This window comes from Onychostruthus taczanowskii, unplaced genomic scaffold (genome assembly GCF_017590055.1).
Source record: "Onychostruthus taczanowskii isolate IOZ18803 unplaced genomic scaffold, ASM1759005v1 scaffold5, whole genome shotgun sequence".
NCBI classification, from domain to species: domain Eukaryota; kingdom Metazoa; phylum Chordata; class Aves; order Passeriformes; family Passeridae; genus Onychostruthus; species Onychostruthus taczanowskii.
This window is the reverse complement of record NW_024502568.1, coordinates 9,630,701-9,646,475: the sequence shown is the minus strand read 5'-3', so window position 1 is coordinate 9,646,475 and position 15,775 is coordinate 9,630,701. Positions and strand designations below refer to the sequence as shown.

The window sequence follows — 15,775 nt, the reverse complement described above, 5'->3', positions numbered from 1 at the left end:
AGATGTGGGGGGAGGAGGGTGGAAATCTCCTTTGACAGAAAAGATAAAATATATTGAAACTGTGCAATGTTCACCAACCCCCCCTACTCCTCCCCTGCACAGTGAGGTACAGCTGCACAGCACTGCTGCTGTGGTAAATCAGCTTTCTTGTGCACCAGTCACCCAAGGCTGACTTGCAGATTCACCTGCAGCCACAGTCTCTGAGCTTCTGCACCCGTGTTTGTGAACCTGTGCCACGTTAAGCCATCACCTAAGGCACACAGAGTACCTCATGCACAGCTACACACCCACCCCACAGTCCCTGCTCTGGGACACTGTGAGCAAACCAAGTTAAAGCCAAGGACACCTGAGGGTTTCAGCGGTACAGACCCTGTACCAATCCTCAAGACACAGTTCCAAAGGGTATGAGAGCAAAGGCCTACAGAGAAGATTCAGCACAAAACCAAGTGATGGGATTTAGAAGTGGGAAAAAAGTTTCATATGGGTAGATGAGAGTGCAACAACAGAGAAAATGAGAAGCTGCACCAGTACAACAGCCAGAAGGGCAAAGAAACCCAGACACCCAGATTTCCAAGATAACATGCCCAAAATGCCTTACCATGCTCATCACAGCTGCTGACTCCAAGCTCTGCTAGCAACCTGCTACCAGACTGTAGGTGTCTGAAAGGCCCTTGGGAGGCAGTGCCAGACACAAGGGAGGATAATGGAAAGAGAGGAAAATGAAACGAAAAAGAAACTGGACAGAGATCAAACCCTCCCCCATGGAACTGAGCAATAGATTATTTGAGAGCCCTTAACAACATGGGCCTCCTGGGAGAGCTGAAGGCTCCCAGTGCTGCTGGGAGGATGCTTGGTATTTCCCCAGGATTAGACCAAAAAACAACAGGCTTTCTAGATGCCTGAGAGCCTAAATAAAAACAAAACACAAATGACAATCTAATATTATAATGTAATTTCAGAATTTCGTTATAAATCTTAACTTCATTAAATTGACGGTATTATTGGGGGGAAAATAATTTAGCAACCCTACTGTTTATTTTATTTCCTGCTGACACAATGATTTAATTGATTAAAAATTCTTCTCAATTATTTTCCAAAATGTATAAATATCAAGCCCGGCTAATCCTAACTAACTATAATGAACCTTTCAAATAACTGGGTCTATTAGAACTGCACATGTAGGGTCCATGACAGCAGTTTCCAGTGACATTGTGTGCAATTTAATGTACCCACAGAACTGCACTCCCAGCACAGACTTTCACGTCTCTAGCAACGTTTTAGAACTCAGGTTCTGCCCCAGAAACATCTTCTGAAGAAAGTAACATTAAATAAGTGAAACTATATGCTGTAAAAAACATCTGTTCATTTTTCATCCCATTCCAAAACTTAGAAGATAATTTTGTCAAGAGCAAATTTAGGGAGGCAATACTCAATTCAAATGTAACACATGTTGGCTAACTTGGGTTTTTAATTTGCTTGGGCTCTTGCTTTCATCTGTGTGTTAAGTAGAATTTGTTAAAAAAAAAGTTTCCCTTGTCTATTATAAACACCAGGTAACAATGACTGTGATTCTCCAATTATTTTCTGCAGGTGGATAATTTCCCATACCAAAATATCCCCAACTAAAGTAAAACTGTATTTTTAAACACATTCATGTTTTAACTCAAACTCACTATGTCTTCCAAATGTCTGCACGAAACACTGCACATTCATATAGATGATTGCAGAGGGAAGCCCTCTGCAGCAAGCTCCATGCTGCTGGTTGCACAACAGAGACAAGCAAAGGAAAAGAGAACCTGAGCTATAACATCCTTCCTTACAATTGCATCACATGAATTAGAAACTATGAAGCAATGTCTTCCCTCTTATCTGCACACCTTTATTTGGGGTAAAAAATAATTATTTTGCTGAGACTGTGAGACCACCATAGTTCTGTAAAAATAAGAATTGCTCCACCACTGCCATCCAGAACTGGGCTCTCTGCTCCTCAGAACTTTCTGGGTGTTTGTGTAATGACAGCACAGAGCCTGTTAGAAGGAAAGAGCTGTCACGTCTGGGCTGCAAATGCTGAAGGGAAATACTTGGAATTAAAATATTAATCAAACAAGCAACCAGGCTTCATAAATACCCTGTACCACAAAATCATGGATTACTTGGTTCAATAAAGACCATCAACAATGTACACGTGCCGATTTGTAAAAGAATTCATAAAAGTGTGTAAATAAAAAATTTTAAATAAAAGGAAAACATTGTCGCTTTCTCAAGGTTGCTTGAGAGACATTTTTACAGGAAACTGTTTTCTCACAAGATCTGCATGAGATCTAAATGCATAATTCCTCTACACTAATGAAACATTTTGAGACAAAAGCAATCTAAGAAAATCTCCTGTCCACACATGAAATGTAAGTTTTGTTCTTCATCAAGGACTTGATATTTAATTCAAAGTCCATTCCAACTCCACCAGACAGAACTTACTGAATTGCCCCTTTGATTTTAACAGGAAGAGATGATACAGAGCCTTCCTTAAACAAGGCCGATGCTATACTCAGCATCACACAAAAGACACTGCAGTGAATTTGGAGGCACCCTAAACTTCACAGTTGTCACTTCCCGGCACTTCAGCCATCTGGAAGGCCTGCCATCTCCTGCAGCAAGTGCAAGCTGCTACGACTTGTGCTAAAAGAAACTTCCATTTCCAACTGTGCATGTAAGGTCTGAGCTCCCCAAAAGACCCACTCTGGAGCAGAGCTGACACTGGTCACTCCCTGAGGCTGAAACAACCACAGGAGGAAACGCTCTGGATAACAACGCTCTCACTCTAAAGATTCCATTTCGCCTCCGTATTCCTTGTATAAAGAAGGTTTAAGTAGGACTAGAAAGTACCTCTTCTGCTTCTCTGTTGCCTTTCCCCTCACATGAATATATTCAGCCTGTCAGGCTCAAGGGCCCAGTGGGCTGGTGACAGCACCAGAGCTGCCCTGGGAGAGCTGTGCCTGGAGCTCTGTGTGCTGGCAGGGACTGCTGAGCACCCTGGCCCCAGGGACTGGGAGTGCTCTGCATCCCTCTCCAGCCTACAGGCTGCTGGATTCCGTGCTAAGGAGTTCCTGAGGGGGATGTGCTTCCAGCCCTCCTCTGGAGAAGGGCAGGTTGCCATGACAAAGGCCTTTGAGACAAAGAGGTGTGGGATGGAAAAATAGTATGTGGGAAACCTAGAAAGAAAAATACCGACCTCAATTCAGCATTTGCCATCATTTTCCAACAAAGTCACAGGACTGGGGGCTTTGGTTCATGATAAACAGTAAAGAGCTACACCTGGCCTCAAATTAGGAGAGGCTGGATGAAGTAGAGAAGCAAATACAGACACTGAGCATACAAAGAGTTCAAGATATGCTGATCCTGATGAAGAACAGTTCCCCACAGCAAGGTGTCCTAACATCGCTTCAAACAACCTTTATTATCAAATGCTGCCGAAGCAGAATCACTGCAAGCAAAGGCACCTTTCCCTTAGGCCTTTACAGGTCCTTCCCAATGGCCTTAAGAAAGCCTTAATCACCTGAGCCACCTGCCACCATTTTATGGATTGCACAGGCCTTGCTGCAGCAAAAGCAAGCTTGCAAATGCCTTTTCAAAGGCATACTTTATGTTTCTAAAGTTTCTCTATCCCAGAAGGTCTCAACAAGGTCTGAACAAACCTACAGAAGGTAGCAAACAAAAATAAAAAGAACGGGTATGAGAGGGAAGAGGCAGATGCAACCACAGCACCAGGCAATAGGCTTAATCCTATTGTATCTTCTAGATTTAAGAAACCAAAAAACATGCCATTGTATAATAAGAGAAGTGTCAAAACCATGGAGTTCTACAATTACCAAGCTATCAAAAGCTGGGAAAATCCCACTGCCCTGAAAGGCAGACTGAAACACAGCTTTGTTTTCCTGAACTGAATTTTTAACATGTTGTACATTACAGTCAGTCATCTCCCTCTCTCCCATTTGTTGTGGGGGATCCATTTCAAAACATTTCCTTGCTTCAACTCATGCTGTCATTACAATCCCAAAGCACCCAGGCTGCACATGCACTATCCCTTAAAAGCAGTGATTTCTGGGTTGGAAAGACATCAGCTGTATATAATGGGAATAGCTATTGCCTACCTCCTCCCTAAACCTTATGAACAGATCTCCCTATTCCCCTTCCCTCTGCAGCATCTGAGACTTGGCATGATGTCAGCTGGCAGTGCCACTTCAGATTCAGCTCCCCTGTGTCCCCTCTACTTCCAGTGCTATGGACCCAGAATGGACGCTGCACTTGTGTGCCCCAGCTCTAAATCCCTCTAGCTGTTCAGACTCTTCCCGTTTTTCCAAGAGAGCAAGCTCCTCTCCACTGCCTCCAACTTTCTTCTACAGCTTCGACCCCCCCAGGCAGCCCTGCCCCCTGTGCTGTGCTGCCCACAGGTACCTGGTGGCAATGCTGGCAATGCTGCCGCTGCCGCTGTATTTCCGTGCCCGGCTCAGCCTCCGCGTGGGCTTTGGGTCTTGTAGTCCAGGGCTTGGAACTGAGGGGAAGGTCGAGGCATAGCCGTGTTCACACTCTGCAAGAGAATCAACAGGCAAGGCATTAAAAACAAAGACAAAAACCAACCGAAAAAACCCCAAAACAAAAAGGAGAGGACAAAGATAAAAATAAAGAAGGAAAAAAAAATATGAAGAAGTCAGCAGGCAGGCCTCACCACTAACACGCTGGCCTAGCTGGGGAGGCCCTTAATCACAACAGCTCAGGGAAATGACAGAGGATATATTCACAGGGAAGTGGACTGGGCTTGGAGAAAAGGGAGGAAGGGAAGTATTAAGTCTCTGCCAACCCTGGAGGAAGGTCACCACCACTCAAACACTGAAAATATATTAAAAAAAAAACCATGACAGTCCAGAGAGTGCCTCATCTCACTCCTCCTGCCCAACCTATCTGAACCAGGCAAACCAGATGTATTTCACTGTGCCACTGACATCTCTGCTGAGCCAGAGCCACCCAGCACCATCCCTCCTGCCCAGTGGAAAACTTTCACACCAATACCCCCTTTTCTCCCAGAAACCACATCCACGTCAATCTCCCCCACTCTGCAAAAACATTCCACCTCACCCACCACCATCAGGAGGACTCATCACGCTATCCTTCATCCAGCCCCTCACTGCTGGGGGTTTACCACCACCCCGCCAGCAAACACCGGCTCTGATTCCTTCTCCGGGGTCCCTCGGTGGGGATCTGACCCCAGACCCGTTCCCCTCACGGAGGGCACCCGTCCTTCCCCATTACCTCTCTCCCTTCGCTCCAGATACTCGGCCGCCTCCAGCAGCCGCTGGATGTTGATCATCTGGACCTGCTCCATGGCCGGGGGGCTCCGCAGCCCCGGGCCGCCCTCCGCCCCCACGCTCCCGGCTTCCCCGCTGGACACGGGGGCGGCTGCGGTGGGGAGGCGCCGGGGATCGCCGTCTCTGCCCAGTGCCCGGGCCTCGTCACACCGACCCGGGGGCGGCTCTCCTGGGAGGGCGAGGGGCGGCAAGGGAACACGCGAGGAAATGCCGGAGGAAGGACCCGCTCCGGGATGCTCACGCCGGGGAGCGGCGAGCGCTTATTCCTGCCCCAGCCCCGTCCCCACCGCCCGGCCGAGCGCTGCCCCCGCGGCCAGCCCCGATCGCCCCCGCGCCGGGCCCTGCCAGGATCCCAGCCCCGGCCCCTCGGCCCGGCAGCCCCGCGGCGGGACCGGCCCCTCCGGCCGCCGCCCCGCCCGCCGCCTCGCAGCACTTTGTTTACCTCTGCCCGGCGCTCACGGGCGGGCGGGGCGGAGCGGAGCGGGGCGGGCTGGGAAATGCAGTTCCCGGGAGCACCGAGGCACAGGCAGAGCGTGTCGGGGGCAGCTCCCGGGGCAATGGCTGTCTGTCCTCACGCCTGAGGGGATGGCTCTGTGCCCACCCAGACCCCGAGGTGGTGGTGGTCAGGTCACAGAATCACAGATTGGGTCACGCTGGGAGGGACCACGGTGGGTCAACCTCCCAGCTAAGGAGGGTCACTCCAGAGCGCTCACGGGCGGGCGGGGCGGAGCGGAGCGGGGCGGGCTGGGAAATGCAGTTCCCGGGAGCACCGAGGCACAGGCAGAGCGTGTCGGGGGCAGCTCCCGGGGCAATGGCTGTCTGTCCTCACGCCTGAGGGGATGGCTCTGTGCCCACCCAGACCCCGAGGTGGTGGTGGTCAGGTCACAGAATCACAGATTGGGTCACGCTGGGAGGGACCACGGTGGGTCAACCTCCCAGCTAAGGAGGGTCACTCCTTAGCTGTGTACAGGAGCATCCAGGACAGTGTACAGGACTGCATCCAGGTGGCTCTGGAATATCTCCAGTGACAGAGACTCCACAACCTCTCTGGGCAACCTGGCCAGTGCTCAATTACTCACACAGTTCCTCATATTCAGGTGGAACTGCTGTGTACTAGTTTCTGCCCGTTGCCACTTATCCCATTGCTGGGAACCTGGCCAGTGCTCAATTACTCACACAGTTCCTCATATTCAGGTGGGACTGCTGTGTATCAGTTTCTGCGCATTGCCACTTGTCCCATTGCTGGGCATCACCGAAAACAACCAGGTCCAACCTCTGACACCTCCCTTCCAACAGACAGACATTAATAAAATCCCCTCTCAGACATCTCATTTTGAGGCTGAACAGGCCCAGCTCCCTCAGCCTTTCCTCTCAGGAGAGACGCTGCAGTCCCCTGATCAGGTCTGTAGCCCCCTGCTGCACCTGCACGAGGAGCTCCGTGTCTCCCTTGAGGAGAAGCCCAGAACTGGAATAGCACCCCAGGTGAGGGCTCCGTGCCCACCCACACGGAACTGGCAGGGCTGGGGCAAGGATGAAGCAGAGGGGCTACAAAAGACAAAGCCACGGCCACAGCGTGGAAACTTTCCCCATCTCACCTGTGGAGATGGAAGCAAAAAACGGTGCCAGAATTCCCACCTGGAGTGACTGATACATTGTTTTTCATGGGAGGTTAAGGAGCAAGGCCCATTTTTCAATGTGCTTTTATTCAAGAGCATAGACAAGAGATACCATAGACACTATACTTGAAGTAGCTTATTAACAAGGCACAACAGTGACCATCTCAACATTTTAACAAATGCTTTCAGTATGATCACTCTTTTCAGAACTTTAATAATGTATTTACATCCTGATTTTTATTTAGGTACAAACCCTTAGATCACTTCTATCACTCTGAATTTTATCAACTTAAGCATTAGTTGGAATGGAGCTTAAAAACCTGATAACATAGAATTGTATTATACCAGTCTTTGAAATATTTGACTTAATCAAAAAGGATGCACTCAGAAAACATTCAAGATCAGAATCATAACATTCACAGTAAATATCTGAATCTCCAACTGATTCTGACTTAGAATCCCCCAAAGACTGTTTTGTGGTTCTGACTGGGGTTATTTTCTGAACCTTCAGGCCATGACTGGTTACATTTGCAAACATTCCTCCACCACAATGGGAGACAGAAAAGTACCTTGAAAAAAATCCCAAAAAAGCAGAGATTTTCAATCAATGGCTTATGGCTGGTAGCAAGGGCTTTAGGCAGAGCACCGAGTACCAGGAGACTCGTGATGGAACTGCAAGAGTCGGCAGCACTCAACTAGAGAAGAGCTGAAAAAAGTGGATTCGGGGTAGCTAACTTTTCTCCACACACAATGTGCTGATTCACCATTTCCGAGTTTTCCTCAGAAAACTGCAGGCTTGCAGCTGATGGAGGTAAAAATAATACCACTATTCAGTTCTTACACAGACCTTTTCATCTCTGAATCTCTAGGGGTTCATTTGTTTTGTTTCTCTTAAGGTGGGATAGTTGAAAAACAAAGGAAGCTGGGACAACCCTCCCTCTGGGAAAGCCAGTCCCAGCCCTAGCTTGGACAGGAGAGTCTCCACTCCTGCACCTACACCCAGCCAGAGCACAGCACGTGCAAAGACTGGCTTTTGGCTGGGGCAGAATGCAGGGAACAAAGCATTCTCTCTCTCCACCTCATATTTCTACACTGGAAACTGCCCATAGAGGAGACTGTCAAAAGCACATGGAAAATTCCAAATTTGAGCAGTCTCAAGGACTACTCATAAGATCTTGGACAAGGGAAAAGGACACAGGTGCACAGACATCTCCACAACAGAGAGGTAAATACAAGAGCATTTCTGGGCTCTAACTGTGCTTCCTTTAACCTACTTTCAAAACCAGCGAGGCATTTGCTTCTCAGGATTAGCAACACTAAACATTAAAAAACCCAAACCCTGCAACTCCAACCCCCCAAACTCATGATAAAGCCCCAAAATCACTGTAAAACAGGCCCTCGGAAGCATCCACTGCCATTAGCTTTTCTGATGGCACATTGGGAGATATGTGGTGCCACTCTAGGGATTAAAAGGGAAACCCACGGCTGGAAAATGAAAGGGTAGGTTAAGAGCATATCAGAGTGTCAGCCTCACGAAGGTGAAGTTCAAGACACAAAACAAGAGAGGATGAGAGGGGGATCCTGATACACATGGTGAATTAAATCAGCCTGGAAAGAAGTAACAGCAGGATCAGTTCTGTGTGAAATGATGTAGGATAAGCTCTTGCATTTATACTTCAGCTCAGCTTCCAAGTCTTTGTTTCTGAAGTAAACAATGTACAATTAAGAAAAAAAACCCCGAAACTGGGTGAAACAAAGACAAATTTGGGAATAAACTGTGGGACATTTCCCCAAAGAAGGAGTCCTAGAGAAGAGGCAAGTCAACTATGAAGCCACAGCAGATCTGTAAAATCTTGCAATTGCCATCCCAAGGGCTCCTGTGGGCAGGTCAGCCTGCAAAATGCCAGAGTGTGACAGAAACAAAAGTGGGTGGAAAGTAAATAGCATGAAGAGGCCCCATGCCATTCAACTGCTGACCAAAAAGCCCCCAAAGTCAGATTTTAAATGTGGTTGAGCAATCCACAGACAACACTGGGGAGGGGCTAAGGGAAGAGTATTTTAGGGGAGAATGAGATCATTTAATTTAGTGGCTCCGAATGATCTGTAAGTACAGTTTTCTGATTATAAGTGCTTGCTGCTGGCATCCCTTCTGGCAGCTGTGATTCACTTTCATTGTGTGTTCTGCTGCTTCGCCCTTTAGAAAGGGGCTTTTTACATTTTATTAAATGGCACTTCGGCAACCCTCCATTTCCAGCCTTAATAATGGATTTGTTAATCTCCCTGATAGCCTTTCCCTCCTCCTTAGCAATAATTTAAATATCCAAGAAGAAATCTGCAGTGCAGAAATCAATTAATATTTACATCTGAAATGCTGCTGTACTATTTTCATCAAGTATAACAGATGTGATCTGTTTTTTATCAACATCACCATCACTTACATTAAACTAGCAACTTCCATCAGGGAAATTTTCTAAGAGCTTTCCAAAAGTAATGCTTTAAGCTTCTCAAACCCAAAATTACTTTAGCTATTTTCTTTCCACTCGACAGGAAGGGAAACTGAGGTGTAAGCAGCATAATTACTCACATGAAGACACACCCTAAGTCAGAGGTGGAACAGGAACACGTCTCACAAATCAAGATGCCCAGCCCTCTGCTTTGAACACAAACCTTAGAAATAACACAATGCCTTGCTATGTGGAAGTTATTTTCAATACGGGCAATCCCTTTGGCTAAGCTGCCTTGTTTTTCATTCTGTATTTGGCTGTTGCTAAAATCCTCCTGTTCCCAACCATTTGCATTTTCTGGGAGGAACATTAAGATGGCAGCAGCCATAAGCGGTTCCTTTGCCCACCTTCACACAAACCCTCCAAACTCTTAGTATTGTTTTCAAATCCTTGAAATCTAACACTTGTGCAATCAAAGCATGAACAGAGATCCCTGGTGGAAACCATTTTCTGGCACTCTCACAACAGTGCAAAGATTCAGTGATTCCCCAAATTTCTGGGAACAGCAGATCCATACCACCTCTGTTTCTCTAGAGAGGGGAACAACATCTGAACAACATATCAGCACTGTAACAAACAGGTTTCTGTTCTTGTAGTCACGACTGCGATAGCTCAGTATTGCAGGACTTGCAGCAGCAGACTGGAGCACAACCCAAGTCCCACCTACTCAACTCCCTTCCAAGGCTTGCAATACCTTCTCTAAGGGACCTACAAGTGCCTACAGGACATGGCCTCATTTCTCATCCGGGAGCTTCACCCTTTTGCAAGGCATCAGATAATCCATTTCAGCACTCCCACTGGTACCTGGAACCCATCCACCACTGAGGACAGACGTTTCTCAGAACCAAAGCTCTGGGATAACCAAAAGTTTGAACAGGAATAAAGTGCATGCTCTGATCAAAGACTAAGCTCTGCCAAACAATAAGATAAAAGTCACAGATCTATTGGCTCTTTGGGTCACTTGCTCCTTCTCTCCAGGAGATGTGCTCTGTTTTCAGACCTGTGTTGTGCCCAAATTTATACTGAGTCAGTGACTTACTCTGTAACTTTGATTAAGTCACTTAACTGATGCAGCTGCAAAATTAAGCGGAATTTCCATGAGAAAAAATATACAGAGTCCTTCAGTTAAATAACAAGAAGGTAGGGTTCTTCAGCCAGTGGCAGAAGGTGCTTCTCTTCCAGCTCTCAGGATGCTCTGCTGACAAGGGATGTGATCGGTTCTCAGCAGTGCTTCTGGCACAGCTCCATGGTTTTACCTCTGCCCTATCATTTCTCCTGCTGTGGCTTCCTTCTGAATTCTATGCTGAGGCCCAAACAGCATGAGTCAAAATACGCCAACCTGGAAGTGGCTAACACATGAATCACTGTGGCCAGGTCACGAACCAGGAGGAATGAAAGGGGTTTACTGTGAGTTGGATGAAAAATATAAAAATAAAGGGGTCCCACACTGCACTATATATCACATCACCAGAAGATCCAAGACCATCTACACTGACCTTGAGCCATGTGGTCAGCTCTCATTGATACAATGGGAGCTCTGCACGCAGACCAAAGGCAGTCTCAGCTTCTTCTGCCCTCTGCTAATCACAGGTTTCTGACATTTCTTCGGTTTGTCACAAAAAGACCCTACACAGCACATTAACGATGGAAGGAGCCACATGATGAAGATACTGTTAACTCATCCCCAAGGCTCAGTTGTGTTCTCCCTCAGAGAGAATTATTCAGGAGCAAAGGACAAATCTAAGATCACCCATTTGTTATTCCTGGTCAGAAGATCGATAAACATAGGCAGCACTTGAAGAAGATCTAGCTGTCTCCTGCGAGGGGCAAAGTCCACTGTCCCATGCATGCACACCTCTATTAGACTTGTGAACTTGTCACCCCTGTTACAGAGACTTGATTGCCTTCATGCTTTTGGAAGAGGATATGGCAACACAGGTCTGTATCTGTAGTGAGATCAGAATGTATTACACACCATGCCTATTACAGATAAGTCATCGTATCCGAAGGACTCATCACGTATTTGTGCAACTCCTGCTGACAAAAACATGAGTCCACACACACAAAGGGGATGCCTGGCACAGTACTAAACCTCAGCTGAGTTTACTCCAGGTCCCTTTAAAAACATCCTCCAAATTCCAGCATTTCAGCTGCCACAGATTTTCAGCCCTGCTTATTTATGAAGTGGCATTTGCAGAGGTTACAGATGTATCAACAGAGCTGCCCTCAGCACAACTTTCATTTCTGAAAACAGCCACTGTAACTTTCTTCTTGTGATGTTTCTATTCATTGGATACCAAGCTTAAATTTCTAGAAACAGGTCATTTGGAAACCTGTACATGTCAGTTAGCAAGGTGTGTTGAGATTGGGTTTTGTGGTCTCACCATGAGAACTGCAGCAAGAAGGCAGGCAGCACTGTTATTCACTCCCAGAAGCTCAGCTGGAAAAATAATTCAGTTATATTTCAGCAGCAAAAATACTCCAGCTTACCCAAGGAGTCTGACAAGGGGATTCTAACCTTCCCTGTCACCATACTGTAACACAGGTCATTTTTATTCTAATATTTTAAAATACAAGTGAATACTATAAGGGTGGTGCTGAGAGGCCACTCCTGAACACTGCCTCCCCCTGCCACAGCCCTGACAGTATATCCTGCCCTGCTCCACGGCTCTCTGCCCTGTGGCTCTGTTTCCACACCACTCAGCCAACCCATGGCCCCTCTGCTATTATTGATGACCACAATGATAGGATGTGGGACCCATAAATGTAAATCATCATCATCTCCATATTTCTGCCTGAGCTTCAGGCAGGTAAGAAACTCCTGCCTTATCTGAAAGTCCTGCCCTAGACATGGAAGGCTCTGTCTGCCTTGTGCCACTGACCTGCAGACAAGGGTAGGTGTATTTTGGAGGCTGAAAACATCCTTGCACTTTCTTCTTTATCACCAGGTGTGACACGCATATCTGGGATATCCAAGCATGTGGATCCACAAGAGAAAAGGTTGTGTCCACCTCTCAGGGGGCCCCCTCTACCAAACAGCATCTGCTCCTGCTGAGGACAGTGTTTTGAGAAGGTGAATAACATGGCGCAGCCACCAAAGGCTTGGAAGAATGAATGAGGACACTGAGTGCAGTTTATCAGAAACTGTAAAACTGGAACAAGGAAAACCACTTGAGCTCTCACAGCCTTAATAGCCCTTCCTTAAATTCCTTCTTTTGGCTACTGAAGCCCTCCAGTTTCCATACCACTGTGGCTGATCCCAACCAGCATCCTGGTGCTTTACCCAGTTCTGTCCCTGTCACCCATCCTGTCCAGAAAGAGACAAACATCTACCTGTCACCTGTTTTTTTAAGACTGTTTCCTTGGGGCAGGGCACTGTCACTCCCCTGCATGTACAGCACCTGGCACAACAGGGCTGTGACTCAGCCACCTTCCTGATGGGAGTAACACCAAAATAGCTCATTACACCCTTTGTAACACCATGGTCAAATGACCTGGGCGTCCTGCAGGAAGCAGGCAAGCACCAAGTCTGACTGCAACTGAGTCTGGCAGTCTCCATCACCAAACTTTTTTGAGCTGCCTCCCCCCATTATTGTGAATTGTGAGTTCAGAGACTGTAATGAGTAGTGTCCACTAAAAACATCTCTGTCAGGCTGCCAGGACTGGGTGCACTGAGGAATCACCCCTGCCCTGGCAGATGAAAGGGCACAGCATCCTCTTGGTGCAATAACCTGAGCTCTGCATGCAAATCCCTTCCCAGAAAGGAGATGTATATACATTAGGATACAACCCTCCCGCTTCTGCAGCTGTTCCTTAGTTTAGATAGGGCCAGTAAGGCTCAGAGATTGTTTTCCAATCCCAGCAGCATTTTTCTTTGTTTGGGAGCAACACGTAAAAGCTGCCTGGTTTATGACAGTCACGTTCTGAACAGCACGTTCACCAGCTGAACCTCTGGTTAAATGGGACTTTTCACCCTAAAATGTCCTGATTGCACATTAAAATACTGAAAGGTTTTGCAGAATTTCCTAATAAAAGTGATGATTTTCAACATTATGACCTCAACAATTACTAGTGAAAGCTTCAGTGAAAAAACAAGTGCTCAGGAATGGAGTTGTTTAGATGCAAACACCTCTTTTAAAAATCTAACAATAAAAAAATCCTGTATCCTGCTGTCCTACTCATTTTCCTGTTCCAAACAAGGAACCATATAAAATGATGCATTTTTAAATGGAGCTTATAAAAGATCAGATACTATCCATCTCAATGGCAAGGAAAATTCTATAATCTATCTCCCCCCACCCTGAAAAAAAGCCATGATTTTGACAATTCCCCTTCACAATAAGAGCGCTCGTTGAGAAAAAAAAAAACAAACCTAAACCAGCGGTCTCACACTCAGTTTCCAAACCAGGGATGCTGCTGTTTTCACATGCAAACCCAGTTCTTGCTGGTGTCTCCTGTCATTTTCCTGCTCGCAGCTGCTGCTCACGGCGCAGCTCAGCTCCTCAGTTGGCTTTGCAGATTCATTACGAAATAACAATTAGCACGTGAGAAAAAAAAAAAAAAATCACATCCCAATATTAACTCAACTTTCCAAAACAGAACAGCAGCCTGGATTTGTTCTGGGCGAGCAAAGAACAAGGGCTTTTGGCTGCAGCTTTAGCGGCAGAGCAGCTCCTCCGCAGTGGGATGCCTTTCCCTGGGAGCCTGCGGAGCTTTTCCCGCAGAACAAGGGCACCCTATATCGCCACCTGCACGGGACCTACAGCTCTATAGGGGGTGAAGGTGAGCAGAGGGTGATGCTGCGATGGAGACGCGTGGCCCGGGACTCGCTGATCCCTTTGTAAAGTTAAACGGAAAACAAAACGCAGCACATGCTCCGCGGACGAAAAAAGAGGGGGGGAAAAAAAACTCCAAATATGAAAGAGAGGAGGACCTGTCACTTAAAAAAAAAAAAAAAAGTAGAAAATTAAAAAAAAAAAAGGCTAAAACAAAGAATAACAAGAGAAGCCCGAGGAAAACGAGGGCAAAGCGCCGGTGGCGGAGCTGAGCCCGGGGCTCCCGGGGAGGTGTCCGTGTGACACCCCCGGGCCCGCAGGTCCCCGCAGGTCCCGGAGCCCCCGGGCCGAGCCCCCCCGGCCCCGCGCCCCCCCCACCGGCCCGCTCGGCAACGCGTGACGTCACACGGGGGACCCCGGCGCCGCGCATTGGCGGAGCGGCACGCGCGGCCCCGCCCCCGGGAGGCGGCGGCCAATGAGCGCGGCGCGCTGGCTCCATGTGCGAACCATGTGTCCGCCCGCGGGGCGGGGCGCGCCGGGCGCAGCGCCGCTGGAGCGCGCTCCGCCACTGCGCGGGGTCCGCGGCCGCGCTCCGCCGCGGGCCACGGCCGCCCCTTTGTTCCCAAAGCGCTTCTTCCTCGCCGTGCCGCCGTCCCTCGCAGCTCGCGTGCCCCCTCGGCAGACCGCTCCGCGGGGGAAAGCCGCGGGCTACGCGCACCCTCCGCGCCCGCGGAGCAGGAGGCTAGCGGCGCGGCTGGCCACCGCCCCGCACCGGACGCTTGCCCTGCCCTGCCCTACACTGCACTGCTGTGCCCTGCCCTCTCCTCTCCTCCCCGCCGGCTACCTGGCGAGCACTGCCACTTGCCTACGTGACTCTGCCCATGCCCCGGCGGGGGGAGCGGGGACGTGTCATCGCCTCCTCCCCCGCCGCTCCGGCTCCGCCACCGGCTCTGGCTCCGCGCGGGGCCCGCCGCCCCCCCGGCTCCTCTCGGTGCCACTCCGAGCCCGCTCTCCCCGAGAACCGGAGATGCGCCCCCCCTCCCCGCACCGTCCCGCTCCACTCTCCATCCCAAACTTTCCCCCGGGCCCGGTCTCCCCAGTGGCGGCGGGGGTCGCACGCACGCCTCTGCCGCGGGGGGTGCAGGCCGGCCCCGGCGCCCTTTGTCACTGCGTCGCCAGCCCCTGCAGCCAGCCGAAAGTTTGGTTTATTTTTCTTACTCCCGTTGACCGCCCCGCGGTCACGCACACGCGCGGCCACGGCCGCCAGCCCGCACTTACTTTTATTCTCCTTCTCGATCCGCTCCAGGTAGCTGGCGGCCTCCAGGAGCACCTGCACGTTGTAGAGGAAGGTGTCCATGCCCGCCGCGGGGCTCGTGTTGCAGATGTCCCCGAGGGGGCACCGGGCCCCGCCGGCCGCCCCTGCGCTCCGCGGCTCGCTCCGTGGCTCCCTCCGCGGCCGGCCGCGCTTCCCCATGCCCCGCCGCCTCCCCGTGCTGCGCTGCGTCCGTCCGTCCGTCCTG

At 49.3% G+C, this 15,775-nt stretch overlaps 1 protein-coding gene across 2 annotated transcripts in view; it reads right to left on the bottom strand.

Moving 5' to 3' along the window:
* MXI1 (MAX interactor 1, dimerization protein) overlaps window positions 1-15,775 on the bottom strand; it is a 54,838-nt gene extending 39,063 nt beyond the window's left edge. The window contains exons 1-2 of one of the 2 annotated variants that reach the window (XM_041415594.1): window positions 15,534-15,775; window positions 4,453-4,585 (exon numbers count right to left, since the gene is read on the bottom strand). In XM_041415594.1, the coding sequence (XP_041271528.1) occupies window positions 4,453-4,585; window positions 15,534-15,729 (329 nt within the window). In that variant the 5' untranslated portion in view covers window positions 15,730-15,775. Of the gene's footprint in view, window positions 1-4,452; window positions 4,586-5,304; window positions 5,787-15,533 lie in introns of those variants that run through there. The other variant, XM_041415595.1, reaches the window with a different exon arrangement.